At 41.5% G+C, this 26,808-nt stretch overlaps 1 protein-coding gene across 2 annotated transcripts in view; it reads left to right on the top strand.

The window, feature by feature from the left end:
- Positions 1–17,439, top strand: part of AFG1L (AFG1 like ATPase) — a 64,437-nt gene extending 46,998 nt beyond the window's left edge. For both annotated transcript variants that reach the window (XM_040060753.2, XM_040060752.2), the window contains 3 exons: positions 10,102–10,242; positions 11,971–12,084; positions 12,829–17,439. In XM_040060753.2, the coding sequence (XP_039916687.1) occupies positions 10,102–10,242; positions 11,971–12,084; positions 12,829–12,960 (387 nt within the window). In that variant the 3' untranslated portion in view covers positions 12,961–17,439. The remainder of the gene's footprint in view (positions 1–10,101; positions 10,243–11,970; positions 12,085–12,828) is intronic.
- The last annotated feature ends 9,369 nt before the right edge of the window (positions 17,440–26,808 follow it).

Here is a 26,808-nt window from a genome sequence, read left to right as displayed (position 1 = left end):
AGCATGAAGTGGATTGCTCCTTGAGCACTTGGCTATAAAAAGCATATAAAGAAAATACACCATTGTATGTTATGTTGTAGATGAAATACAGAAAAAGGTGAAATGTAATTAGCCAGAAAATTGCAAATGATAATTTTCTAGCATAAAATATACTATATCCAGTACAAGGTCATTTCGTTGGAGCTTACAGTGATGAATTAATCTAGAAAATTGTGTTGTGTAGGAATAATGTTAATTTTCAAACATTTAATGAAACCAAAAGATATTGCAAAAAGTGAAGTTGTGTATGTGAGTGTTCAGGAAGAGTAATTTTCAAAAGCGAAAGGGAAGTTTGACTGACTGGAAAGGGAAGTGTAAACAACAACAAAAAGTGCAACACAAACCCAAGAAGGACTCTCTGAGGAGGAAGGTAGTAAAAGTATTTCCTGTGTAACTGTTGAGACAGAATCAAATAATACTGAATGAATGACAACTAGTAATGAAGTGCAGGAAAATGATAAAATAAAGGTCATGGGCAAATATGTCCATTCAGATAAAAGACTTAAAATTGGAGTTTTGATGTTTTATATTATCTGAATGTTACTGGCTTATTCTTAGCTGGAGATGGATGAACTCTTAATAACAACGTGGAAAAAGGAAAAGGTTTGGCAAAAAACAAGTGTTTTAGGTGAAGCAGCGTGAAACATCCATTTTACTAAAAGATAGTGAAATAATTTTCAGTCTGTAAATAGTTAGCATATGTTAAAAAGAGCCTTCAAATACATTTTGTATCATTGGAGTCCTGGAAAACTAGGCTGACATCTCTGACTAGCTATTTATTTTTGATAAATGTTAAAGTGCAAGAGAAAATCCATGTCATGAGAAGAATGCTCTGTGTGTCAGTATTAAAAAACAAGCGAGTAAAATTCACATATGCTTAGGATGATGGGTGGAACTGCAGGCTGTTGGTGAGATTTTAATCCAGGAAGGACTGAAGGGTGGGTGATGGAGGAGCTGATTCTGGATGCATACTAAAGAATGGAAATGAAATTAATTCTCCAGTCTCCCTGACTTTATAGGAAGGGTGGAGTTTTGAAGATGCTGCTCTTATTAGGAAAGTGGCATTATGCAGTTTCAAGAACGTATTTGCTAAATGGATTGCTAAGTTAGTCAACTAACCTATAAAAAGAAATATTGCAGAAGTTTTTTGTGTTTGTAGCATTTCTAATGAGCACATTTTTATACTAAGCCCAGTATAACAGGTTTCTTTCCCCAGGAGTTTTGAATGTTTGCTAATATGCTAATACAAATTTGCTGTAAATACTGAGTACTGTATGTATGGGGAGAGGAGCAATGAAGAAGAGAATCCTGTGTGCAGTTTATTTCTTATCAGAACTGATATTTTGTGGTTTTGAGAGTTTGTTTCATTTTGGGTTTTTTTACATCTAAGCAGGCACAGCCTCCTTTTACTGTGTATTGGATCAAGACTGGATGCCATTTTAGGAGGAGGCTTTTGTGTTGGAGCTACATACTAGTTTTTAGGCTTAGCCATATCTAAAATGCAGGAACTTGAAGTACCCCATGATCTTTTCTAGTTTTAAAGTGCCTGAAAGTAGGGATGCGAGAGAGTCGGGGGCCCTGCTGCCTGTTGGCAGCTCTCACTGCTCCTGCAGTGAACAGGTTCAGCAGCCAGCAGGGGAATGTGCCCAGTCCATCTTGAGGGAATAACCAGCTCCAAGCCCATCATACTTCTGGGAGTAGGCAATACTTCTTACTCTACAATCGATCTGTGCAGTCAGTTCAGGCTGAGTTTTTCCAAGGCTTTTACCTTCCTTGGTTTTGAGGGGGGTTTCACAGGAAGTGTATAGGACATTTCCCTCATACCAAACAACCTTTCTTCCAAATTTGACATATCTGGTCTGCATCATGGGAGTACTTAAAACTTACAGTATTATCTTGGAGTTGCAGTAGTATTTTCTGAGTTTTCTGAAACTGTTGTATACTGTTGCTAATAATTGCAGCATGAGTGGACAGCATTGTACTCAAAACTTGGTTAATTGATTCCTTTGGCTATCCATTACCCTTAAGGGTTGCAGAAAAAAAAAAAAAAAGTTACGCAAGACTCAACATGTGAAAGGATAGATGCTTTTGTTGTGTTGGCAAAATAGCTTATCACTCAAGGGACTCTGCTTTCACTTCATAGCTGCAATCTTTCTAGTCTGGTCTCAGGTAGCTGTTACAGTCCATTCCAAGGGATAAATACCCTAACCTGAAAATCTACATTTGCTGGTGTAGGATTAAGGAGATGTGTTCGAAATTTCTCAGGTAATTACTTAGTGATTTCTGCAATACAGTATTTTGTATGAACAACCTGTAAAACCTCTTCAATTTCACTGAGGTTTCCTTTGAAATAAAATCAAAATTCTAAGGGGAAATATTGAAACATTTTCTACTTTGGTATCACATGATTTCATGACACACCAGCTAATACATAATAGATGGAAATAGCAAAACAGCAATTGGTAACCTGATAATATTTGTAACATCTCCTAGCTTACGTAGAATTTTTGTAATAGCTGTTTTTTAATTAATACCTGGATACCTTGGGAGTTAGAGTTGATACCTTTCTGGTACTACAGTATTTCATTCCTTTGTTAGCATCAAACTTTTTCATGTCAAGAGTATAAAGAGTTATTTCTGTCTAAAATAATGCATCAGATACTGGTAATTACTGGTTGTCCATTAATGTTTATAAAAATAAAATACAGAGAATATATTGTATGCAATGCTGATATGACATTGCAGTTGACTTGCTAAGCTCTTGTGTGCATCAGTTTGTAAATTCTGGTTTCCCAATTGAGAATAATCCCAAATTTTAGCTAACTTAGTTAATATCAAATTCATACACTTCGCTTATTTTTCTTTACTAGCTATGTGAACATGTGGAAAACCAACAAAAGACTGGATAAGAGGGTACTGATCGATTTTGGTTGCTTTTAAGCAAAGGAGAAGCAGTTTTTTGGACCTGACACACCAGGGTTTATGTGGCAGAGTGGCACATGGTGGGCATGAAGCAGTTACCCTGTACTAGAATGGAGCCTTGTGAATGTGCTGCTCCAGTGTAATCAGCCAGAAGGACTCTGCTTGGTTTTCATCAAAATAAAATGTAGCCTCAGGAGGCTGGGACAGGCACCAGGCAGGATAGGGTCATACAGTTCCCAAATTTTAATGCTAACATTGACTTCTGCCTTTCTTTGGGGCCTTTAATTTCTTTATTCCAGTTTCTCCATCTGCAATGAGGGAAACACTGCAAGTGGTGCTAGATTCTCGCAACACATAACCAGTTAATTTGCTAATTGTGTGAAGGAAAGATCGCCAGATACCTTTAAAAATAAAATGTATATATTAACTTGGTTTTTAAATCCATATATATATATATATATACACACACACACACACACATATGCAATTGTGCAAATAGAGGTCTTACCCCATTTTAGCATGTTCACACCTGAAGAACAGTGTCCGTTACACCTTAGAAAAAAAAAAATCACTCTCTGCTAGTTCCCTTTCTTCCCTCCCCTTTTAAAATTTTCCTTGAAAGCTGGTCCTTGCGGCAGTTGGACCGGTGGGAATAACGCAGCCCGCCGCGTACCTTCTGCGTAATCTTGGCGGAGCTGCGGGCGTGGGGCGATCCGGGGCTCTCGGCGCTCCCCGGGCCTGTGCGCAGCAGCTGCTGCCCTCTGCCGGGAACGCCGGCTGCCGAGCGCTCGGGCCGGGCCGCCTGCTCCTCGCAGAGCCTCGGCCGCTTTGCTGCCTGCGTCCCGTAGGCTTTCCAGTAGGGAATCCGAGAAATCCATTCCTCCAGCCGCCCGGTGAATGTGGTTCCTTAACACGATACTGACCGTTAGCGAACGTACGATAGCGTTATAACTCTGAAAATAAATTTAATATCGGTATTTATGGTGTGAAAGGTTATCCTACCGGGAATTTGTTTTCCTTGTAGTTATCCAGTGTTTCTGAAATTGGCGGAATAGAATTTTTGTGTAGATTAACGCGACAAATAAGTGGTGAACGGTTTCTTTTAGGTTGTTGCTCCAGTGCGGTAGGCACGCTGTACAGACCGGGAGGAAGATGTGGTTCTTAACTTGAAGCACTTGCACTTCAAAGGAAAGATATTAATATCTAAGTTTAAAAAAAACCCCAACAAACCAACAAAAATCCAACCAACCAAACAAAAAACCCCTCAGCATTTTCAAATGCATCAAGTGATTTAGAAATGCAAGTGTCTGTTTTTGAGCCAGCTGAACGTCTGCCCTGCATGATGACATAACTCAGCTGTATTTTTGGTTTAATGATTATGAGTCATTTTGAGGGAACTATCTTCATTAAAAGCTGCTGAATGTATCCACCGTATAATTTGATGTTCTCTTTAGAATTGTAGGATTGCCAGGTGTAGGTGTAAGTAAACATACCACAGGTAAGCACTATTTCCAGTAACCTTTTAAAATCAGAGTTTTCCTTAGTTTGTGATTTTAGTTTTATTCCTAAGAGATTAGCTTTTGCAGCTTAAGTTTTAGACTGACAGTCTGTCTTTTATTAGCTATATTTGCTTTAAGGATTTAATCGGGTTCTCCCGCAAAAATTTGCCTTATCTTATTTTACAAACATTTTTTATAAAATAAACTCAGGAAACTTATTTCAGGTGGAAATATTGCAACACAGTTATATTATTAGTCAAACCACCTTTCTGTTTCATATTTTAAGTGCATCAGAGCTTAATTTTTATAGAGCACTCCTTTCAGTGAAAGCTTCATAAACCTGAAGAGTTTAGGTCCTATAATTTATAGACCAGTTAATACAAGATTTTTGAAGTTGGTCGGAGTTTTAAGGGTTTGCCTTTTTAATTTAGTTTTTTTTGTTTCTTAAATTCTCAAGTATACTTCTCTCTCTTTTTTCATAGATTTTTTGATCATAGTCTTAACAGTAACTGTAAATATTTAAATAGACCTGTAAATTTTTAAAGTCTTAACTTTTTTAAAGTCTTATTTTTGGAGATAATTTCATTGATAATGCTGTACTTTGGAGGTGGAACTGGAAACTTAGCAGTAAAAGCTTTTAGAGCAGAAACATGCCTTTTCCATGCTTCCAGTATTCAGCCAGCTTTGAGCATATTTTTTAAATAAATACATACATAAATAAAAGAACAGGAAATTACAAGCATCTTCTTAAGCAGAAGAGCAATGATCTGAAACAACTTTCCACTATGAGAAATGTGACTAAACTTTTGCTGTGAGACCAAGCAAAATTACTTCTTAACAGGATTCTGTGGTGTGATAACCTGAGAAGGGGCTGTGCTTGATACAGAAAATACTTTCAATCCAGGGTTTACAGGTCTTAGATTCCTGCTCTCCTGGTTGGAACTAGATGATCTTTAAGGGCTCTTCCAACCCATGCCTTTCTGTGGTTCTATGATTTGCACTGCCGTCTGTAGCTTTAAATATTTTAACCAAGTTAGCCATGCCCTACCTCTTCCCATTTTTATTTAAACTTTAGCATGCTGTGGCATCATATATCCTGCCTTGGATTTTTCTGTTCCTTTCTTGGAATTATGATCTTGACACATTATCTCAGTGCTCTGTTTTATGAGCCTCACTAGTGATAGTGTGTTGTTCATTTGCAAACAACAGAGCTTTATTTGTTTGTTTGTTTGTTTGTACTTAATGATTAAGTTGTAAATATTATCTGGTCTTAAACTGGGTGTTGTCTATAGGAAGTTATGGAGTGATAAGAGTGTCTGCACAAAATTATAGCTACTGTCAATCTTTGAGTCTTTGGGACTGGCTGAAACTGGCCCTGGAATATCTCGCAACATCAACAAAAAATATCTATTGAGATGAAATATCCTTTTCTGTCATATGTAAAACATTCTGTAGTCTTCAGACAGTCTCTGAAAGGTGATATACTGGGCTACTGATGAGTCAACAAAGAAAAAAAGATACTTTATACTATAATTAAATGGACTCTATAATACAAACAGAAGACGACTAACTCTAAAACAGCCCCCAGAGAGCTCCAAATAATAAACATCCTACTTGAACTGAGATGATGATAGCTGAAAATGCATTAAGTAGACAGAGAAACAAAAACAAATGAAGGTGAGAACTCAGTCAAGCAGGTTGAAGTGGAGTAAACACTTTGTCAGGAGCATAGCCCACGTTAGTGCTAATGCGTTTTGCATTAGCCTGTAAAATACTGCCTCTTGGCATCAGAGCTAAGGACAAAAATCCTCAACGATTTTACAGTATATACACATGCAGGAACAATAATACTGTAAGAAAGATTCTTATCTGTGAATGTTTTGAGTTTTTAAAATAATACTATAGCACGTGAAAGAGCTGGTATCAAATGGTAAGTGACAATCATTACATAAATGTCTTACTGTTCTTCAGTTGAGTTTTGATCAATAATTGATGGAACAAAAGAGATCAGACCGTACCAGAAACACACACCAAATGAAGTTATTTTTACAGTATTATTCAGAGGATTAATCAGGCTAAACTTCTGGTAAGAGGATTACATATATATATGTATCAATATTAGGAGGATTTGTGGCTTCATTAGCAACTTGAGAGGAAGAAATACCTTCATATATGCTGCTAACTGTAGTGAAATACTTTCTGTGATTGGTTGAGATTCACAAAATAAATTTCAGCCCTGGAGGGTTATATAGAGGACAGTGCTATGTGTCTAAAATCGTGTGCTTCTAGTCTTGTTACCTAGTCTAAGCTGATGTTGCTGGCAGTGGGGACCCAGCCAGTGTTTGCTGCAAGGTGAGGGAAAAAGGGCCTGAGGGCAGCAAGGCAGTGCTGTGAAGGTGAGGGGAGGGCTGTGGGCTGCTGGAACAGCAGAAATCTGCTCCTCGGTGGAGGTTCTGTACATGGACTGTACAGCCAGAGCCTCTAGCAACGGCACAATCTGGCATTGAAGCCATTTCCCTATCTCTGTTCCTGTGTAGCAGAGGTGGTACATGAGTGCTTGTGAATGTGAGTTGAGAAGTTGTCAGGGTGCCCCTGCATCATGGCCTCTTGCATTTAGAGCATTTTGAGTTAGCTGGTGGGTTAGACCAGCTTTGAAGCAAGTACAAGGAGCATGGAAACTGGGCCAATAGCAAGGTCAGATATATACAAAAAAAGGGCTTTAATCTGTTACCAGAGCATTTGCAAATTTGCGGGTGGTTCCACTTTTTACACTGAGTAAGACAGTAGGAAATTAGAGGACTTCCCAAGATGAGAGTAAGTCATGTTAGAACAAGACTGAAAGCTTTGTCTTTATCTCCAGGACTGTCTCTAAACTCTAAAAGCAGGGAGTTTTGAGAACTTCTCTATGTAAGGGACTCCAGCTCATATCAGCTGAGCCATATGTAACAGTAGAATGGCTGACTCAGCATTTCAGTTGTGTCTCACTAGACTTGAGTCTTGTCAGGGAGGTACCAAATTTACTCTAATAAAGTAGTCATATGCTGCTAGACTCAGATCTTTCCAAGTGTAAGATTTTGGAGTCTCCAAAGGCACCAACATTTACAGAATATTATCACTTAGTGTTGATGTAGATGTTTCAGAAGTTCTTAAGCCTTGAAATTATCTGCTTTTTATGCCCTTAATCAGAGGAATTCTTTAATTGCTTCCTTTTGCACTGCTGAAATAGATTGAATTCCTGTTTGACTGATAAAGATGCATATTGTAACCTTCTATGAACCACGATCTTATGTCTGTATGAAAAGCAGTATAAGTATTCCATCTTCCATTCTTCCCATTTGAAATGCATTAGCCTAATTTTTGTCTTCCACCTGTTTCTTCCTTCTGAATACCCAGGTTTTTTATTCTCCTCTTTGGATGTCTACCAAACAAGGCACCCACCAAGTCTTAGCTGTATAGCTCATTGGTTGGGCACTTCAGTTTGTCCTTTTTGCAAAAGTTTGAATGCTTTAATTTTTAGTTATGTATTTATTTATTTTAGGAACCGGCTTTTAATTTCTGATACTTTGAGATGAGGAGGGTGTATTGGTATGGTTTGTGTGAGAAAGTGTGTCACATTGGGACAGGGCAGAACAATTCCTCAGGATTTTGGGTTTCAGCAGAAGACTGCTTGGGCTCTTCATGTGATAAAGGGATGAATCAGCATAGCAGTGATGTCTGTAATTTCTTACCTAAGGGGAGACATGAGAAATTCTTAACCTTTCTCATGTACTCCTCATGAACTCATGTTCTCCCTTGCAGGTACTCATCCCACAGGCATACTTGATCTCTGTGTTTAACAGTACTCCAGTCCTAAGTGTGGAACAAAATTACCCTTACCTAAACTATTTGCTTATTACTAATCTTAAAATCTCCAGCAGCATCATGGTTGTGTTGCTTTTAGTGTTCCCTTTTTCTTTTGCACTTGGTACTCTGACTGTCCATATGTATCCCTTATATCTGGCAAGGTGTCCAGTGAGTTAGTGCTGTGTTATTTCCATCTATCACGTCCTTTAACTTTCTTGAACCTTTTCCTGCTTTATTTCATCAAAACATTTTGAGTTCAGCTACTCTGATTTATCTAGATAGAATTTTGTTTTTTCCAGAGGTGTTGCAGGAAGCTTTGCATCATGATGATGAGTTTCTGATTACTAAATTTCTGATTACTATGTCCATAGTAATAACTGGGGGACTGAAATGGAGGGAGAAAATAAGCATTAAATTCAATTCTAAGGGGAGAATGTAGCATATACTACTCTTAAACACTGCTCAAAAGAATTGAAAGCTTTTGTAATAATTCTTTTCCATAGATGCTACAGGGAAGTCCTTGAGAATGGAAAAGCAGGGTCATTCATGAAACTGCAAGTGGGAGAGCTGGTGGAGAGTGAGAGGTTTTAATTCCCACTTGGAAGGTTAGCTTATTCCCATTAATTTTCAGAAGAACTTCTGGAATGCCATCAGGGTTTCTCTCTCCTGTACTTGTGTAGAGACCATTTCTACAAGTTTTTTTATTCTAGCATCTAAACAAAACCCAAAGTCCTGTTCACAGGCAGCTATTAATAATTGTTTAAAATCACTTCTTGTAGAAGGGCTCTAGTTAAGTTACATGTGGCCTACACAAATTAGTCTCACAATTTCAGTTAGAGAAAATATTTTGTATTTACTGTTTTTAAGGTAATAGCAGTATTGCAGTGCTTTATAACATTATTATTCTTGGTACAGCACATGGTACGTGTCATTAGCTGGGAAGGAAACGGTGCCCATGCAAAATGCTGCTGAACTTGCTCTCTGCAGTAGCTGCAGACAAGATTCTGAAGTATTTGTACAAGTACAACTGACGGAACGAGTTCAGGAGTGCAAATTTTTAATAGCTCATGATAAAGTACTGCCTATGGTACTGATAGGAGAGATCTTGCAGAAAAAAATGCCTTCCATGTAATGAAAAAGTAATTTTAGAGGAATGTACTTGAACGAGCTACTACTATTTGTGCATATTTTCTGTTGATATTTTAGTTACAGAAAGAGAAATTAATGGGTTCTTCCTGAAGATTTTTGTTTCATCATTACAGGAGAAACCATGAGCAAAGGAACTGCTGCAAAATTGTAGTTTGTCTGTTTACTCTTGTTTTCTGTACTTAAAACATAAGATATTTATTCAGTCTGGGTGAGTCCTGGGTGAACTATATGCAGGTCTACTTAGGATTTAGTAACTAGCCTAAGAAATTGCATTTAAGTCTTGCTGCTGGAAAGCATCCTAATAGCTATTCAAATTATTTATGCTTTAGGTTGAAATCTCATCTTCTACAGATCATGGCTTATAATGATTATTTTATTTGAGGATGTCAGAGAGATCATAGTGTTGTCTGGGTGCAGAAGAGCCACATTTTTAACTCTCACTGTTCATGTAAAGCCAGCAGTATGAACACTCACCTGTACCTATATCCCTAAGGGCAATCAAGCATTACTCAAGTGAGATACAAAGGAATAAATTAAGAGTATGATCAAGACTTTACAGCTCTCTTCTGTTACTGTAGTATGTCAAGATACAATGTTTGTGCGTCATTCTACCATGGGTTTCCATTGCTTATGGTTTGTTTTGTTTCAGCCTCTTGGAGCCAGCGACTATTTGGAAATATCAAAGCATTTTGACACAGTGTTTGTTCGTGACATACCACTTCTTACAATAGCAAAAAGGACACAAACTCGTCGTTTCATTACTCTTATTGATACCTTTTATGAACATAAGGTGAGAACCAAGCCTTTCCTATATGCATAGGAATAATACAATATTGGGAGTCCTAAAACTGACTGTTACTATTGGTTTGAAATAAAGCTTTTTGTAGTAGTGGTTTGGAAAACATAAGCAGAATGAACTAGCACTGCAAAGAAACATCATTTCAGCCTCACAAAAAAAAAAAAAAAAAAAAAAAAAAAAAAAAAAAAAAAAAAAAAAAGGTCCTATTGCAATAAAGGCAAATAAACAGATGGGTTTTTTGGTTTCTGTGAGTAGTAAGCATGAGCATAAATATAAGCCTGAGCTCATTTGCCTTTCTTGAATGGGGTTCTTTTCTAACCCAGGAAAACAACAGAAGCCATGTCATTATTTTAATAATGAAAGATTGTGCTGCCAACTGTGCTGGAGTGAAATGGAGTTTTTTAGATTTTAATCTGCAGGGGCAGTTGGTCAGGAATCAGTGCCTTTTTGATCAGGAAAGAGGAGTTAATAGCACAATTACATCATAAAGTTTAAAGGAAGCAGTCATTGTAGGCTTTACATTAGATTGCAGAATTGCTGATGGAATAATAATGATAAATACAGCACTTCATGTGGATTTACAGATATTTCAATCATGGAAGCAAAATAAGCCTGACAAAGGGAAGTTCCCGTTTAAGGTGATTTTTTTTTTTAAATGATGCAAGATTTGAAACACTACACAAGATTTGAAACACTGTGATGGTATATGCACGCACTTAAACATTTATGCAGCTGGGAAGTGTCAGTTGAGGTTGTCAGATAAGTGTCAGATAAGAGAACATTCTTATCAAGAATGTTCTGGCATGGGTTGTTGATCAGAAAGGCCCCAACTCAGTGAAGTATTGAACTAACTCAGTGTATGAGTAGTCGCATTCAAATCAGCTAGATTCAGATCAGTGACATTCAGATTATCTCACAGATTCTTTATGCTTCATACTTTGGAAGTGGACATTTGCTAAGGCAGTATGCTAATAATAAACTAATGTGTTAGAAATAGGGGGATGGGCTGCTCTGTGTTTGTGCTGTCACTAAGAATTGCAAGCAGTCACTTTCTGTTACTTCCTCCATAGGAGAGACCACAAGTGTTGAACTCCCATCAGAAGTAGTTGGGAAAAATACCCGAGTATATTTGTCTGTCCACAGATATCCCAAGTGGATGTCTGTCCACAACGCAAACATCTTGCCTGCATGCTCTCAACAAGAGTTCCCTTCTGTGGTATTATTTCAGTCTGTCTTCATTGCAGCCCCCATCTCTCACTGTATGCACTATCTCCTCCCAGCAGACATGAAAACAGCATCATTATTTTTACTAGCAAATAACTTACTGGAGTAGCACAGATGAAGGCAAGAAAGGCTTCTGGGAAATTTGGAATTTAAGTATGCTTTAAATTGTGAAGTGTATCTACCCACTGAGAGGACTCTCACTATGGGTGAAAAGTAAGCACTGCTTAGTATACAGCTGTTATTTTAGAAAGTAAACTTTATGATGAACTCATTGCCTGTGTTGCAGATATTCTGAATATTTGATAGCACAGTTCTTCTGTTCTCTGAGTAAAAGTTACATCAGTTGTAATTGAGAAAAAGATCCTGCAAGGTTAAAACACTGGAAAAAAAACACTGATGTTTTAACTTGAAGTTTGCTGTGCATAGATGATGTATTTTATCCCGTTCCTGTGAAGCCAGGTGGTGATACTGCTGTTGCTGTTCTCCTCCTGTCAGGTGCGCATTATCTGTTCTGCAGAAGCTCCTCTCCAAAGTTTGTTCCTGGTGGAACATGACAGTGGTCAATTGCAGGACAACAGAGTGTTGATGGATGATTTGGACTTGAGCCAGGTACATGGTTTTTACATCATCTCCCTTTTGTAACAAAATTTGGTTTAGTCTCATAATTGCAGTAGCGTTTTAGGAGGGGGAATCAAGAAAACATTTAACTAATGATTTGCTACTTTTTTTGCAGTATATCTGTCACTCTGGTGATTACATGTTGTGCTACTTATTCATAGTCAAAGAAAATGTCACTATCTGTAGAACCCTTTTGTGTAAGTTTTAGGGTAATTTTGAATATTAATCATTGTATCTGTTCAGTCATATATGAAAATGCTGATTTAAGTTTAGTGTCTACATTTAAAATACGGAAATAAAAGATGATTTGTTCTACCTCTTCCTAGATCACAGAACTCACAGGACTCACAAGTCCTCACAAACAGTACTACCTTGCTTGTTTCTTATTCTGTTTTTCTTCTCCCCTGTACCTCAGTCATTGCCAATGACTTTTTAAATAATTTGTTTAAATCGGTGTACAATTAGTCAACAAAAAAGGGAAAACAGATGATTAACCTGTTATTGTTGCTTTAAAACCAAATTATTCTTCTTCCTATATTCCTTCAGGGGATTACCTAGCTGAAATAGGTGCTTTTCTTTAATTTTTGGACATTAGTTTTAATTTTTTGGTGCCATGCTGCTGTGTTGTTTTGTAAAAGCCTGTAAAGCACTGAGCCTTAGGAATTAGACAGGATGCACTTCAGTACAGCCATGAGTCTCACAGGTGTGTGGTACTGTTTTTGTGTATTGATGTAGGATTCTGCCAAAGGACTCTCCATGTTTACAGGAGAAGAGGAAATCTTTGCCTTTCAGCGTACTCTCTCACGGCTCACAGAAATGCAAACTGAACAGTACTGGAATGATGGGGACAGAAGCAAAAAAACATAATTAAAAGTTGAATGAAACCACCAGGAAATAAAATTACAGCATGAAATCACCAAGAAAAATTGGAAAAGCTTCGGAAAAGCACTGGAAAGCTATTTAGCACAACTTGAATAATAATTGCACTTTATCTGGACCATGTTTTCTTTCATCAATAGTTTTATGAGTTTAAGACATGAGGTCTCAGTTATTTTTTCTGTACCACCAGTGTGTGGATATGTGAAATTTTCCCTTCATTTGTTCTTCTTCAAACCTGTCTGGATGTCTGTGTCCATACAGTGGTGTGAATGGAGTTACATCCAGCTGGTGGCTGCTCACCAGTGGGGTTCCCCAGGGCTCAGTATTGGGACCAGCCCTCTTCAATATCTTTATCCATAGTATGGACAAGAGGATCAAAGTGCAGCCTCAGTAAGTTCACAGATGATGCCAAGTTGGGTGGGAGTGTTGATCTGCAGGAGGGAAGGCTCTGCAAAGGGATCTGGACAGGCTGGATCAATGGGCTGAGACCAGTTGTATGAGGTTCTACAAGGCTAAGTGCCAGGTCCTGCCCTTGGGTCACAACAACCCCAGGCAGCACCACGGGTTCGGGCAGAGTGCCTGGAAAGCTGCCCAGGGGAAAAGGACCTGGGGGTGCTGCTCAACAGAACATGAGCCAGCTCTGCCCTGGTGGCCAAGAAGGCCAGTGGAATCTTGGCCTGTATCAGCAAGAGTGTGGCCAGCAGGAGCAGGGCAGGGATTGTCCCCCTGTACCCACACTGGTGAGGCCTCACCTTGAGTGCTGTGTCCAGTCTGGGCCCCTCAGTACAAGAAGGACATTGAGGAGCTGGAGCGAGGCCAGAGAAGGGCAATGAAACTGGTGAAGGGTCTGGAGCAAAGTTCTGTGAGCAGCAGCTGAGGGATCTGGGGGTGTTTAGCCTGGAGAAAAGGAGGCTGAGGGGTCCTTATTACTCTCTACAACTCCCTGAAAGGAGGCTGTAATGAGGTGAGGGTTGCACTCTTCTCCCAGGCAACCAGTGACAGGATTAGAGGACACAGCCTCAAGCTGCTCCAGGGGAGATTCAGGTTGGACATGAGGAAGAATTTCTTTATTGAAAGCGCTGTCCAGTATTGGAACAGGTTTCCCAGGGAGGTGGTGGAGTCACCATCCTTGGAAGTGTTTAAGAAATTGCTGGACATGGCACTTAGTGCTGTGGTTTATTTGACAGAGCGATGTTTGAACAAAAGTTGGACTCGTTGATCTTAGAGGTTTTTTTCCAACCTTAATGGTTCTCTAAAATGTAACTTTGATGTTCAGGAAGTTTAATGGGATTAGAATTTTTCTGGAGAATTGGTCTACAGACAAAGTTAATGGGCAATGCAGAGTCATTTCATGATGTCACATGAAGGGCACGTCATTGCTTATGCGCTGCTTCTGTCATGTACAATGCTGCTTGCACAAAAGAAAGATCAAATGCTTTCTTTTAAGAAGCTCCCGATATTGTCCATGCTAGAATCCTGGAACTCCTTTGTACTGTGTTCTGGTTTTGGATTTTTTTTTTATTCTCTATAGACACATAGTCTAGCTATGTGTTCACATTCAGGCTCTAGGAGTTTGTTTTAATCAGACTGTTGCTCAGTGTGGTTCATTGAAAGCTAATGGTTTTAACCAAGAGAGAACCCTGAGGAGGAGCATTAAGGTACTTGAAGCTGCACAGGATTAAGATCTAAGTAATGGATGGGAAAAGGGACCTTGATAAGACAGGATATGCTGTAACAAGTAAGTGCGAGTTCATCCTAAATTTTGTGGTTCTTGCAAGCGTGAATATGCTGCCTCTACACCAGAGATGTCTCTACCCTGAATTTTTTCAGGCTTCTTCTTCACCAAACCTTCCACTGCTGCTAACACACCTGTCCTGATCTGGGGGGAGCGGTACTCAGTACTCCTGAGGCAATTCATCATGTTACCATAGGAATATGTTTTATGGAAAAGATAGGATAGTAATTGATACCTCAAGACACATCACCCATCTTCATGTTTGTAGCTGAAAACTCTATTTTAGTTAAAGATGGAGTGGTGTCATTTTTGATTTTAATCTAACTGAAACAAAACATGGTATTGTGTTTATTGGCTTATCATGTATTTTTATAAAGTACTCTTATGAGCATTTTTAGAAACTTTTAAGTAGAAAAAAACATGTAGATGGAGTGAAAAGATTGCCCTCATTTCCTAGGGAGAAGATATATAACACACTGTCCCCAGCTTTGAGAGGTTTTCTTGGATTTTGCAACATGACCTTTGTCTGTCTGTTAGCAAATTGTCTCCCATCACAGTTACAAAAAGCTTCTAAAAGAGCCTTCTGGGCAGCAGGGAGGGCTGGAGATGTCCTGTGCACGCACTTTTGCTAGGGAGCCACACGCTCAAGTCTGGTTTTCTGTTCTGATCCCTTCCATTTGTTCTGGGAGTTACTTACACTGGCTATACCTGCTCTTCAAGTAATTTTTAAAGCCTATATTTATAGTTTGCAACTCATGGAAGTATATTATTATTCCCACAGGGATAACATGGAGAGTTTTAATGCATATTTATGAAAACTCCAATCAGAATACATTGCTTATACTTAAGAATATCCAAATAATTGGTGTGTTCTTTCAGAGATTTGGATTAGGTTTCTCAACGGGGGGACTATTGACATTCATGCATGTGTATCTGTATATACAAACACACATGTATATTTGATTTATACATGTATATATAAATCTAGATAAATCTAATATATATAATTTAAGTCTGTGTGTTTCTGTATTTATACATGGCACTCTATACTTATCAGCCTGGGACTGTGCTTATAACTTTCCTGAAGCTTCAGCCTTGACTTTTTTTGAGTAGCATTCAAATGTCTCCTGCCTTGAACCAGAATGTGTTGTGGGAAAATGGGAGATGATGGTAGATAACCTAAGGCACTTTACATCTGGATATTTATTTACATTCTTTGAAAAACTGTTTATATGTTTAGCCTGTATGTCCTTCTCTGTCAGGTGGTACAGGGGAAATGTGTAATCTTGCAGAACACAGATGACATGTCTGAGACATAGGGAGAGGAGGTCCTGGCAGGTTCTTCATTCCCACAGTGACTGTCTCAGGTCAGGGAAGCGAGGTGTCTCTCTACGCGAGGTGTGGGTGATGATGAAGCTCCTTTAACCACAGGATCCCTGTTTGTGTTCAAAGTGGTGCTCCTTTGCCCACTGGTATTTGAGGCTTTTCTGCAGTCTGAATGCACACCCCAAACTCAGATACCCCAGGTGTTTGGAAGCTCCTGAATGCAGTGGGACTGATGTACCATTGATGAAAACCTCTAAGGATATAGGTGAGCTCTGTCAAAACACAGGAGGGAAGTTCCCAAAAGCTTCCAGAGCCAGCACTGCTTCCGGGACATATTGCTAAATAAAACAATAGTGCTGTCTTTCCTTGGCCAGCAAGGAATTTTGAATTTGTCTGTTGGGAGTCCCTGGTAGGTACCAGCAATAATTGAGGAAAAGAAATGGGAAAGATTCCAAAAGTGTTTTGATGCTGAAAACAAGAGGCGTTGCCTAAATCACTGTCCTGTATTTGCGATTGTGCTGCAGAGGGAGGTTTGCCACTTTGGGGTCAGGTGCACAAGGAGAAATTTATTGGACAGGTTTCTCAGCCAGCCCAGATGCCAGGGCAGAGGGTGCCCCAGTAAGCACAGAAGCAGCACATTTATGCCCATCTACCTCCCTGAAGAAAGTGAGGCCCTATTTGCTCATTTTATGATGCTGTAGCATGTATACCTTTTTCCAGTGCTGAGTTGGGGGTGCTTCTTCTGGGGTCAGGCACCTTCCAGGAAACTGGTGCTGGCCAGAATCTCACTGGACACCATGGACAAGCGTGGTTATGTTGTGCCCCAGGGTGCTGGGCCACCTGTGCTCCCAGCTGTCCTGTCTCCTGCTGCCTGGCCTCCTCCTGCTGCTGTGAGACAGCAACAGTCCATGACTTTATTCCCACAAGAAGATGTATTTGCCAAAACATAAACAGTGGGATGCCTGTGACTAAATTATTCAGGCTCCATAAAAGCCTTAAAAATTGCTGGATTTGTGCTGGATGCCTCTATGCAGAGTTTAAGTCCTGGCTTTTTAGATTTTTCTTAAATTGTGAATTCATGTCATCTCAGATCTGCAACAAGTTTTTATTTCCTTTAGTCATTCAGCAAGCATTATTGACAAGTTATTTTTAAAGGTCTTTTCAAGTGACTTTTATTGATGTGGTATAATATTTTGCTGTCATAAGAAGTAAAATCCTGGGGACTATGGACCATGTGAAACACTTTGTTTTCTAAAGGTCACATCCTGGCTGAGAATCTCTTAACTAACTTCTTTCAAATACTTGATTGACCAAAGAATGTTCACAATGCCCAAAAATTTAAGGTGGTGGGTTTTTTTGTTGTTGTTGGTTTTTTTTAATAATAAACAGTGCAATTCTGTCTTTCAGTTAGTGGTTTTCAGTATTTGTTACTGTGCAGATTGAGGGAACAATTGCAGTATTTTGGGTAGAACAAGACAGCCTTCCAGAGGCTTTGGAGGAATCAAAGATGCACTTTCTGCTGTTGCTGGTTTTTGATCTGAAAGGGAAAAACATTGGCTTTTCTTTTAGAAACAGTGTTCATGATGACACTACAGCTGGATAGATTTCACCTATTTTGCAGCAATCTAAACATGAAAAAAAGCAACTGACCAGGTTTCAAACAGTGCCCAGCACAGTCACCAGCCATGTGACAAGGAGGAAGAACAGTCCTTCCATCAAGACGTGGCTAACAGAACTAAGAGTCAGGGTTTTTCTTGCTGCAGTTGCCTGGATCTGAATACACCGGGTGCCTCAGTTTCCCTTTTGATAAAATGGGAGTGATGTTACTTTCTTACTTGCTAACTCTGGCGTGCTGCCAGGCATCCCTCATTAATATTCTAAGATGCTTGCTGAGGCTCTGGGATGAAAATACTTCAGTAAAGTATGGAAATAATGCAAAAAAATTTAGCTGCTTGGAGTGGATTAGTCTCCTTGTTTGGGTTACAGAATTAATGTCATCCACTAAATACCATGTGCCTCTTCACAGTGATTTTCCTTTAAATAATGCATCTATTTTAAGAATCTATTTAAAGGAAAAAAAAAAAAAAAGAGAGATTTGAGATTAAAACTGGTAACCACTTTTATAGTTTTTCTTTTACTTGTAATAACAAATTTCCTATAAGATTCATAACAACCTCAGATTCTATACATGTGAAATACAGTGGCTTTGTAAATTCTGTTGGGATTTTCCTTGTATAGAGAGAGTATTTTTTTAAATATGTAATTTTGAATCCAATATATTACATACTGTCAAATCCATCTGTTATTTGAGAAGAATTTATCTTGTAATAAAGAAAAAATAATCTAGATTTCATAATTTGTCATTAATTCATGCTATTTTTAGATAGGTGTTCTGGACAGACAGACCCGCTGTTAATTAGAATAATAGAATGTTAAGGGGGTGGAATGGACCTTTAAGATCATCTAATCCCAACCTCCCTTGCCATGGGCAGGGACACCTCCCACTAGACCAGGTTGCTCAAGGCTTTATCCAGTCTATCTGGGAACACTGCCAGGGTTGGGGCATCCACAACTGCTCTGGGAAACCTGTTCCAGTGCTTCACCACCCTCACAGTAAAGAATTTATTCCTAATAGCCACTCTAAGCCCTCCCTCTTTCAGTTTAAAGCCATTCCCTTGTCCTGTCACTACATATCCTTGTGAAAAGTTCCTCTCCAGGTCTCTTGCAGCACCCTTTAGGTACTGGAAGGTGCTCTAAGGTCTCCCTGGAACCTTCCCCAGGCTGAACAACCTCACCTCTCTCAGCCTGTCTCCATAGGAGGGGTGCTCCAGCCCTTTGATCTTCATGACTTAATGTGATTGTTTTTTCTTGAATCTCTGTATCCAAGGGGCAAACCTGGATTGCCAGCACTGCCAGTTTCTGGCATGTGGTTGCCTGTAGGAGCTGTAGTCATTGCCCTACACATGGTTCAGCTTTTGGGTTGGAATATCCAGGGTGTGTCAGAAAGGTCCTCCTCCAGAAGTAGTTTAGTTTTGTCTGCCTCAGTTACTGCTGCCAGCATCCCTAATTTTTTGGTTTGGTACCTTTTTTCCACCTCTTTGGCTCTTTCCTCCAACAACTTGATGGTGAGACCAAATAGCTGTATGCAAACCACAATTAAAGTGCTTTTTCCCCCCATAATTCAGGATTCTTACTGTTCAAGATGTGCTTTTGCTGTCAGCCGATTAGTTCCTGATACTGGTTTTGCACAGCTTGGAAAATTGCCCAGGGAAGCAATTAGTTAACATGTAGGCTGGCAGAAAACCCCCACACTGAAGGGCTGGGAGGGTTTGAGGACTACTGCAGCTCCCCAGTGCAAGTGCCTTGAAGGAGCATCTCTGAGTGTTGAGAACAGGAGAGCACTGCTGCAGCATGGCACTTCTCCATGGACACCAGTGGCAGACAGGCAGTTCTTGCTGGCAGATGGAAAGCAGTGTTTCACAGTTCAGACTTGAGAAACCAGGGGTGTAAATTTTTTAGGCAAGGGTTAAACTTTGGGCCTATTTTTATACTTTTTACTGCAAACATATTTTCCCATTTCTTGAGGAGGCATATTGTAATATTCAAAGCCAAGCAACCAACTTGCTCCAGTATCTTGCTTGCAGCATTGTGGTATCCCGTGTTCGAGAAGTTCATCCAGAATGGGATGTCTTACTCTCCCATTACAGATTCACACCGGTTTGTGATGGAAGAGGCGGTACCCTCAACACTGGCTGCATGCCTTGTCACTTGCGGAAACATTGGACCCTTCTCCAGATCAATTTAAGGTCCTGTTTTTCCTTCAAACATCCTGCAGCAGTGAGCTGTCAGGGTATAATTAGAAATTTTGCTCAAAACCAAGTCCCTTAGCTTTGTTGCCTCTCCAGAAGTTCTTCCAGAACAGGTTTTGCCAATCTTTGCAACTTTCTTTGTCCAGTGGATGCTGCTTGTCTCTCCCTGATCCATTTCCTCTCAGAGATGAGCAATCCCCAAGGTGTCCCATCTCTTGTCAGTGAAGATTGCTCCTCATCCTTGGATACTTAATATTCTCTTGTTCTGTAACCTAATTTCTGATGGAGAAGCACAGGTTTTTGTGTGTCAGCTTCCCCAAGACCCCTGGGCTTAGAGTTTCCTGCTGCTTGGCTTTAGGCCTCAGGAGCTCTGACACATATGAAATACAGGGTGTGGGGTCTGGGGGTGCACCCATGCAGCTGCAGAATAGGAGACATTTCTGACCCTTGGCTTTGGGGCACCACCTGCTTTTTTGCCTCAGTGTCTGCCCAGAAGGGGGACTTGCAGTAGCAGTTCCTAGTGCAAGAGGAGAGGGAGGATGGAGCAGATGGAGGATGCAGGCCACTTGCTCCCTCTCCAGCCTTCTGCATGCTCCACGTATTGGTAAAACAACTTTTGTTTTAAATTGAATTGATTTCTAAGAGAGCCATTAAAACACAGAAATGCTTCTCACTGACCTAGTACTCTGCATTCATGGTGGTAAAATTTTGGATGTGTTTCTATAGTCCTCCCGCCAGTTCTTTGTCAGGGTGAAGGGTTTAGTTGGCTCTGTTAATCCACTCTCTAGCTGAAATTGTTCATTTAAATAGTTTTAAAAATCCACTCTTTTCCAATGTGAATCCTATATTCCCAGATTTGAGTACTGCTGCCAGTGCAAAAACTTCAAATTCTCTGAGTGCAGCCATACTATGTCAGTCCAAAGCCAAATTGCAAACATTTATCCACAATTCCCCTTACTCAGCTTTAAGCTAATTTTTCCAGCAGGCAACAATAGCCGTAAAAGTATAGGGGAAGATTATTACAAGAGCTTAAGAAATGGTTAACTGATTCCTTCACGAGCTGTGGGATAACTCTACCACATTCTCTTATTGCAAGAAGTTACTTAATGTATTTTTAGCACATGGTTCTTCAGTGTCACAGTAATTAAGAGCAATCACAGCCACTGAAAAATGAAGCATGGAACAAAAGATCAAGTGATTGTTCACGCTGAAGTCAACTGAACCAGGAAACGTAAGCTCACCGACATGAAGAAAAAAGCTTTGAGTGCTCTGGTCTTTTACAATTAGCAAAGGCAAACGCACTTATGTAGCTTTTTCTACAAGTAGTGATGGATAATGTTCAGGTCACAACATGATGTTCAGGTCACCACCTGGGTGGTGAGGTTTGTTCCTGCAGGCCTTTTAAGAGCATCACTCATGTCAGGTCTTTCCTGTAGCTGAGGTATGATGTGCTCAGGTTCACACACTGTAAACAGCTAACAAAGTTCCTCAGAGGGCAGGGGGAGCAAAGCTGGTTGGAAACACAGGCAGAAGACCAGTCTCCTCCAGTTGCAGTTGGTACCTCCCAAAAAGTAACATTGCAGAGGCCAGTGGAGAGAGGAGCAATTACTGTCCAGCAATATTACAATCTGAATGGGCTGCCATTTCCAGTGCTTCACTAAGATGGCTATGATTGCTATAGAAACTTCTGAAAGTGAGACAGAGAGGTTTTCCAGCACTGGAAATTGCAAATGGAGAAGGTTAGACTGGGTGCAAAGCCCATTCAGTCAGGCAGCTGCCAATCGAGCCTCTTTGCCAAGTAGATTGTAGGAAAAGCTGATTAAAATGTCCACAGAATGCACCATGCAAATTAAATTTCAGTCACAGCCGCCTGGGCAGTTTCGGTGGGCAGACAGCTCCAGCCTGTGGTGCACCTGGGCTTGCTCTCCCCCTGTGACCTCTCCCATGGCCACCTGCCCCTTGCACACAGATACTGCAATGATGCTGCAGCCATGGCAGCCTAAGGAATATAAGTGAGATGGGGTTTGTTGGGAAAGGTGGTAGTGACTGGTCTAGTAAAGGATGTCTGGGGGCAGGGGGAAAGCTGCTGTGGTACCCCCTGCCTGTCTCACCCACCCTACTCCCTGTGTTGGCATTTAAACAGGATTGCTGTCTTTGAACATTGCCTGCCAATTCCTTGCCCTCCAAACAGCCTGCAGTGGACACCTGAAACTCTCCCTTTGGGGCACAACAGCTGGCAGTGCAGCCAAAAGCCTGCCATAAACCAGGAGACAAGCCTAAACCTGAGGGAGGTGTCGGTGCTTGGGGCTTCCCCTTTTCCACCTTTTCAGCAGCTTAGACAAGTCCCTGAAATCCCCTCCCACAGTCCATTGTCCCCAGCTTTGGTGGGACACCCAGGTGTAGCTGCAAGTCCAGTAATATTTCTTAAGAAGCTGCTCTGACCTTTCCATAGCCCCAATCCACAGCCCTTCCACCTGTGCTGGGGGAGGGTTTCGTATCTATTTGTGTTCACTGCTGGCCTTGGTAAAACAGCTTGTCATCCTTCTGGCAGCAGGCTGGCAGCAGTTATTCCAGTGCCTCAGTCCCCACAGATTCCCTAGAAGAATGTTAGTAAAGGCTTTATCACCACCATAGTTCCATTTCCTTCTCTTTTCTGTCTCTCCTCAGCCTCCTTTGGTTCAACTCCAGGCAGTCAGCCAGAAGAGTCTCAGGCAGGTAAGCGCAGACACAGGTAATGCTGTGCTGCAGTCACACGGCCATCTCCCTCCTCCACAAGCTGGGTGCAGCCATGTGCCATGTGCAGGCTTGTGGGAACTCTAGATGCTGAGAATTTCCAAGGCTCAGGCAGCTTCAGCACTGTGCCCCCCACCCCGTGTCCCTTCACAAGAGCTCCACTTTGGGTAGCTGCTTGTCCAGTCACACTTGGCTTTGAGGCAGAACAATAAAACCACTTTGTGTAAGCAAAGGAATTTCTTACCTACCTGTATTGCAGTTTCCAAAGGTTCTTCACAGGCTTGGAAAAAAATGTTTGCATTTAGGCACAAAATTATATGGCCTGCATAAATAAAAGCAATGAGATTTTCTTGCAGCATAAGGGTAAACAATGTAAAATGTCACACTTATCAAATCCATGAAAATGTTTGCTGTATGGATTTTTTTCTTTTTTTCCCAGAAAAAAAGAAAAAAGCCTTTTTGGTAGTGAATATAACGGTTATTTTGCTTTGGTTGTGATTCTGTTAATTTACAATTCCTCAATACACAGTTCTTTAAAAGTCAGAGTGGCTTCATCCTCTGCTCTCAAGAGCACCTGAGGATAAACATCAAGACATCTGCTCAAGCCAGTTCCTGTCACTGCCTGTCCAGCCTTTTCACACACATTGGTTATTTGCTTTACTAACACCAAGCTGCTGCAGTACTGTCTAGGTATACATATTACATGTGCTCAAGGAATTACGAATGGGCTCTGCAGTCCTTGTGGCCTGTAACTGCTCCCACAGCCATGAGTTAAGACTTGGTTAATGGATGCTAATCTGTCAATTCTTGAACAATTCAGGAAATTAGTTATTGACATAATGGAGAAATTATCTGAGTGTATCGCAGCAACCCGTACTTGAGGACACCTCTGTCTGCTAGGGTTGACCTTAATAATTAACAGCTTTACCCACTGCCCCAGAGGTGCTTCACAAGGCAAGAGGCTGAAGGTTAAATAGCTTCTGTGCATCAGATATGCTCATTACACCAGTATGTCTATAATGGCTTTCCTGAAGCCACAGCAGCTTGTTAATTGATTGTTCTCATTTCATGGTCTTTCCAGGGGTCCCCTGGACCATTACAAATCTGCGCCCTTGTCCTTGCCAGATTCCCTTCTCCTCTTCAGACTAGTGTTCCCTCTCTGAATAGAGACTGCCTTCTATTGCTTTGCTTGCCTTTGGTGGGCTGTATGGTGCTGCTTGGGCACCCTCCATCCCCCTCCTCCACCTCAGCTCTTTCTTTGTCACACTCACAGGCTTGACAGCCAGCTGCCTGCTTTTTACCCACCCACCTCTACAGCACAGCATCCAGGCAGCTCTGCAGTTCTCCGTGGTTTTGTCCAGCATTTATTTCAGTTTTCCAAAATGAGGCAGCAATGATGAATCAGAAGCAAAGTGTCATAAGTGACTTGGTGTGGAAGAGGAACAGGATTTGCAAGGAGAGTACGACCAACCAGGAAGCCACCGTTCATCACGCACAGACAGCACCGCCTCTTGAGGGGAAGGTCCTGCTTGTCTAACTTCATTTCACAACAAGGGAACCCACCTAGCTGATCAAAGCAAGCCAGTTGATGTAATCTTTTGGAATTTCAGTAAGCTTTCAACGCTCTCTCACAGTATCCTTCTGGACAAAATGTCAGGCACACAGCAGGATAAGCACATCATGCCATGGGTGAGCAACTGGCTCACCACTCAGGCACAAAGAGTTACAGGGAATGGGGTGACATTGGACTGGTGACCTGTCACTGATGGGCTTTCCACAGGGCTCCATCCTCATCCCTGTGCTCTTCAATACTTGGATGAAGACTCTGAAGGGATCCTGGATAAGTTTGCCAATGATACTAAATTGGGAGGAGCTCTTGAATCCCTCAAGGGCAGGGATGCCCAGCAGAGACCCTGACAAATTAGAGAACTGAGCAATCACCAGCCATATGAATTTCAATGAGGGAAAGTGCCAGATTCTGCACCTGGGGTGAGGCAACCCTGGATGCATGGACAGACTGGGGAATGAGAGGCTGGAAAGCAGTGCTACAGAAAGGGGAAGAGGAGGAGCAGCCACTGATCTCTTCTCTGTGGAGACCAGTGACAGGACCTGGCGAGGCAATGGCCTGAAGTTGTGTCAGGGGAGAGCTGGGTTGGAAATTAGGAAAATGTTCTTCACCCAGAGAGTGGTTGGGCACTGGCACAGGCTCCCCAGGCAAGTGGTCGCAGCACCAAGCCTGAGAGAGTTCAAGAATCACATGCACAATGGTCTCAGATGCAAGGTGTGATTCTTGGGGTGGGGCTGTGCAGGGCCAGGAGCTGGACTTGGAGGATCCTGAGGGATCTTTCCAACTCAGCATGTTCTATGATTCTGTGATGCTATAACCTGCTTCTGTGATCAACTGCTGCAGCTGGAAATAGAAAAATTTTCTGGGCTGAGAACACCTTTGCCAGCTCATTTAGAGCTGAAACCATTGACCCATTAATGCCACAAGCTCCTGCCTATGTCCCAGCTAAGAAATGAGCTTCAGAAGTCTCAGCCTTTGGGTCAAAATCCTCCAATGTATTTATATACTTGACTAGGGTGGAAGATGGGTCCCTACAAAAGAGAAGTTGGACTTTAGTATCCCCTGTCTTTCAAATAGAAAGATGATTGAATATTTTTTGCATATTAACAGGGTAAGCAGAGGGTAAAAGTAGGGCAAAGCGAGTTTCAGCAGTTTCCCATTTCTTGGCTTAAAACAGACACAAGCCCCCATCTTCCTATTAACTTTACATCTCCCTTGTGGAAGGAAGGATCCCCCTTTTCATGGGGGGTGTGTACAGAGCCCTGTTGTGCTACAGGTTCTGGGGAGATTTTACTGTTTCACTTGAGCTGAGATGCTCCTCTTGAAGGGAGGTGTTAGGGAAGCTGTCAGGATTTGTAGGTCCCTCTCTAAATTTGGTGCATCTACAATCAGTGACGACAAGTTCAGTGCTGTATTTTAAGTGAATTGAGGCACCACTGTTCCATTGTCCAGGCAAAACAGAGAGTCTGGGCTATGGCAGGATAAAGAGTAAATTATCATGAAAGACTGATGGAGAAGGGAAAGCTAGCCCCTAGTTCTGCAGGAATACTTTTGTACTTGGGTGCATTGTATGCCATCATCTGGCTCCACTGTGTTGGGATCACTTCTCTCACCTCAGGGGAGGAAAAATTTTGTTCCTCACCCTTTCCTAGAGGAGTGTGCATACACTTGTATCATTCTCTCTTCAGCAGGCTCTTTTAGTAGTGCCAAGCAGACAACTTCTCATCAGCCACTCTCACTGTTTCTGCAATTCAGTGGCACCTCCAGTCAAAATGCATTTCCTGTTCTTCGCTTGTCTTCTCCAGAATCTGCACACGCTGGCCTCTCTGATGGTAAAAAATTAGCAGGCTGGGGCTATGAAATCCTAGACTGGCAAGGATTTGCGGGGATACCTGCCCTTGGGATAACAGGAGTCATCCAGATGGCCCAGGTTTCGCACAAGACTTGCACTGCTAGGGCTCTGGCAACGCATCCACTCACTCGGCAATCAGCCACCTCCCAGCGATAACGGGAATGCCTGCTTTAGGACACTGCTTTCGGCTTTCTCCTACATTTGTTTGCAAAATCACAGTATCAGAATCATAGAATAGCTCGGGATAGAAGGGACCTTAAAGCGCCCACCCTCTGCCATGGGCGGCGACACCTTTCACTAGACAGGTTGCTTAGAGCCCCACCCAACCCGGCCTTGAACACTTTCAGGGATGAGACATCAGCAACTTCTCTGGGCAACCTGTTCCAGTCCCAGTGATCCTCCATATTCTAAATCCGTTCTGGAAAACTCCCGCTAGAGCCCCGAGCCCGGCCGGGGCTGCGCTGAGGGCGGCCTGCAAGGCGGGCAGAGCCCACAAGATGGCGGGCGCGCTCCGCGGCCTGGCAACGAGAGGGCGAAAATACACCCAGGCTGTCACCGCCGGGCTGAGAACAAAGTCAAGCAAACACACCCTAGCCAGGGCTGAGGTCCCTTTCAGAAAGTTTAGTTTGGAGTAGAGAAGACTGAGAGGGGATCCCGTTAATGCATATATATCTGTCTCAAAGGCAAAAGTCAAGAGGACTGTGTCAGACTACATTCAGTGCTGCCTGATAGGATAAGGAGCAATGGGCTAAATCAACCAAAACACAGTAAGTTCCATCTCAACATGAGGTAGAACTTTGCTGTGTTACTGGAA

Source organism: Hirundo rustica, chromosome 3 (genome assembly GCF_015227805.2).
Source record: "Hirundo rustica isolate bHirRus1 chromosome 3, bHirRus1.pri.v3, whole genome shotgun sequence".
Lineage (NCBI taxonomy): Eukaryota > Metazoa > Chordata > Aves > Passeriformes > Hirundinidae > Hirundo > Hirundo rustica.
This window is presented reverse-complemented; position numbering and strand designations above follow the sequence as displayed.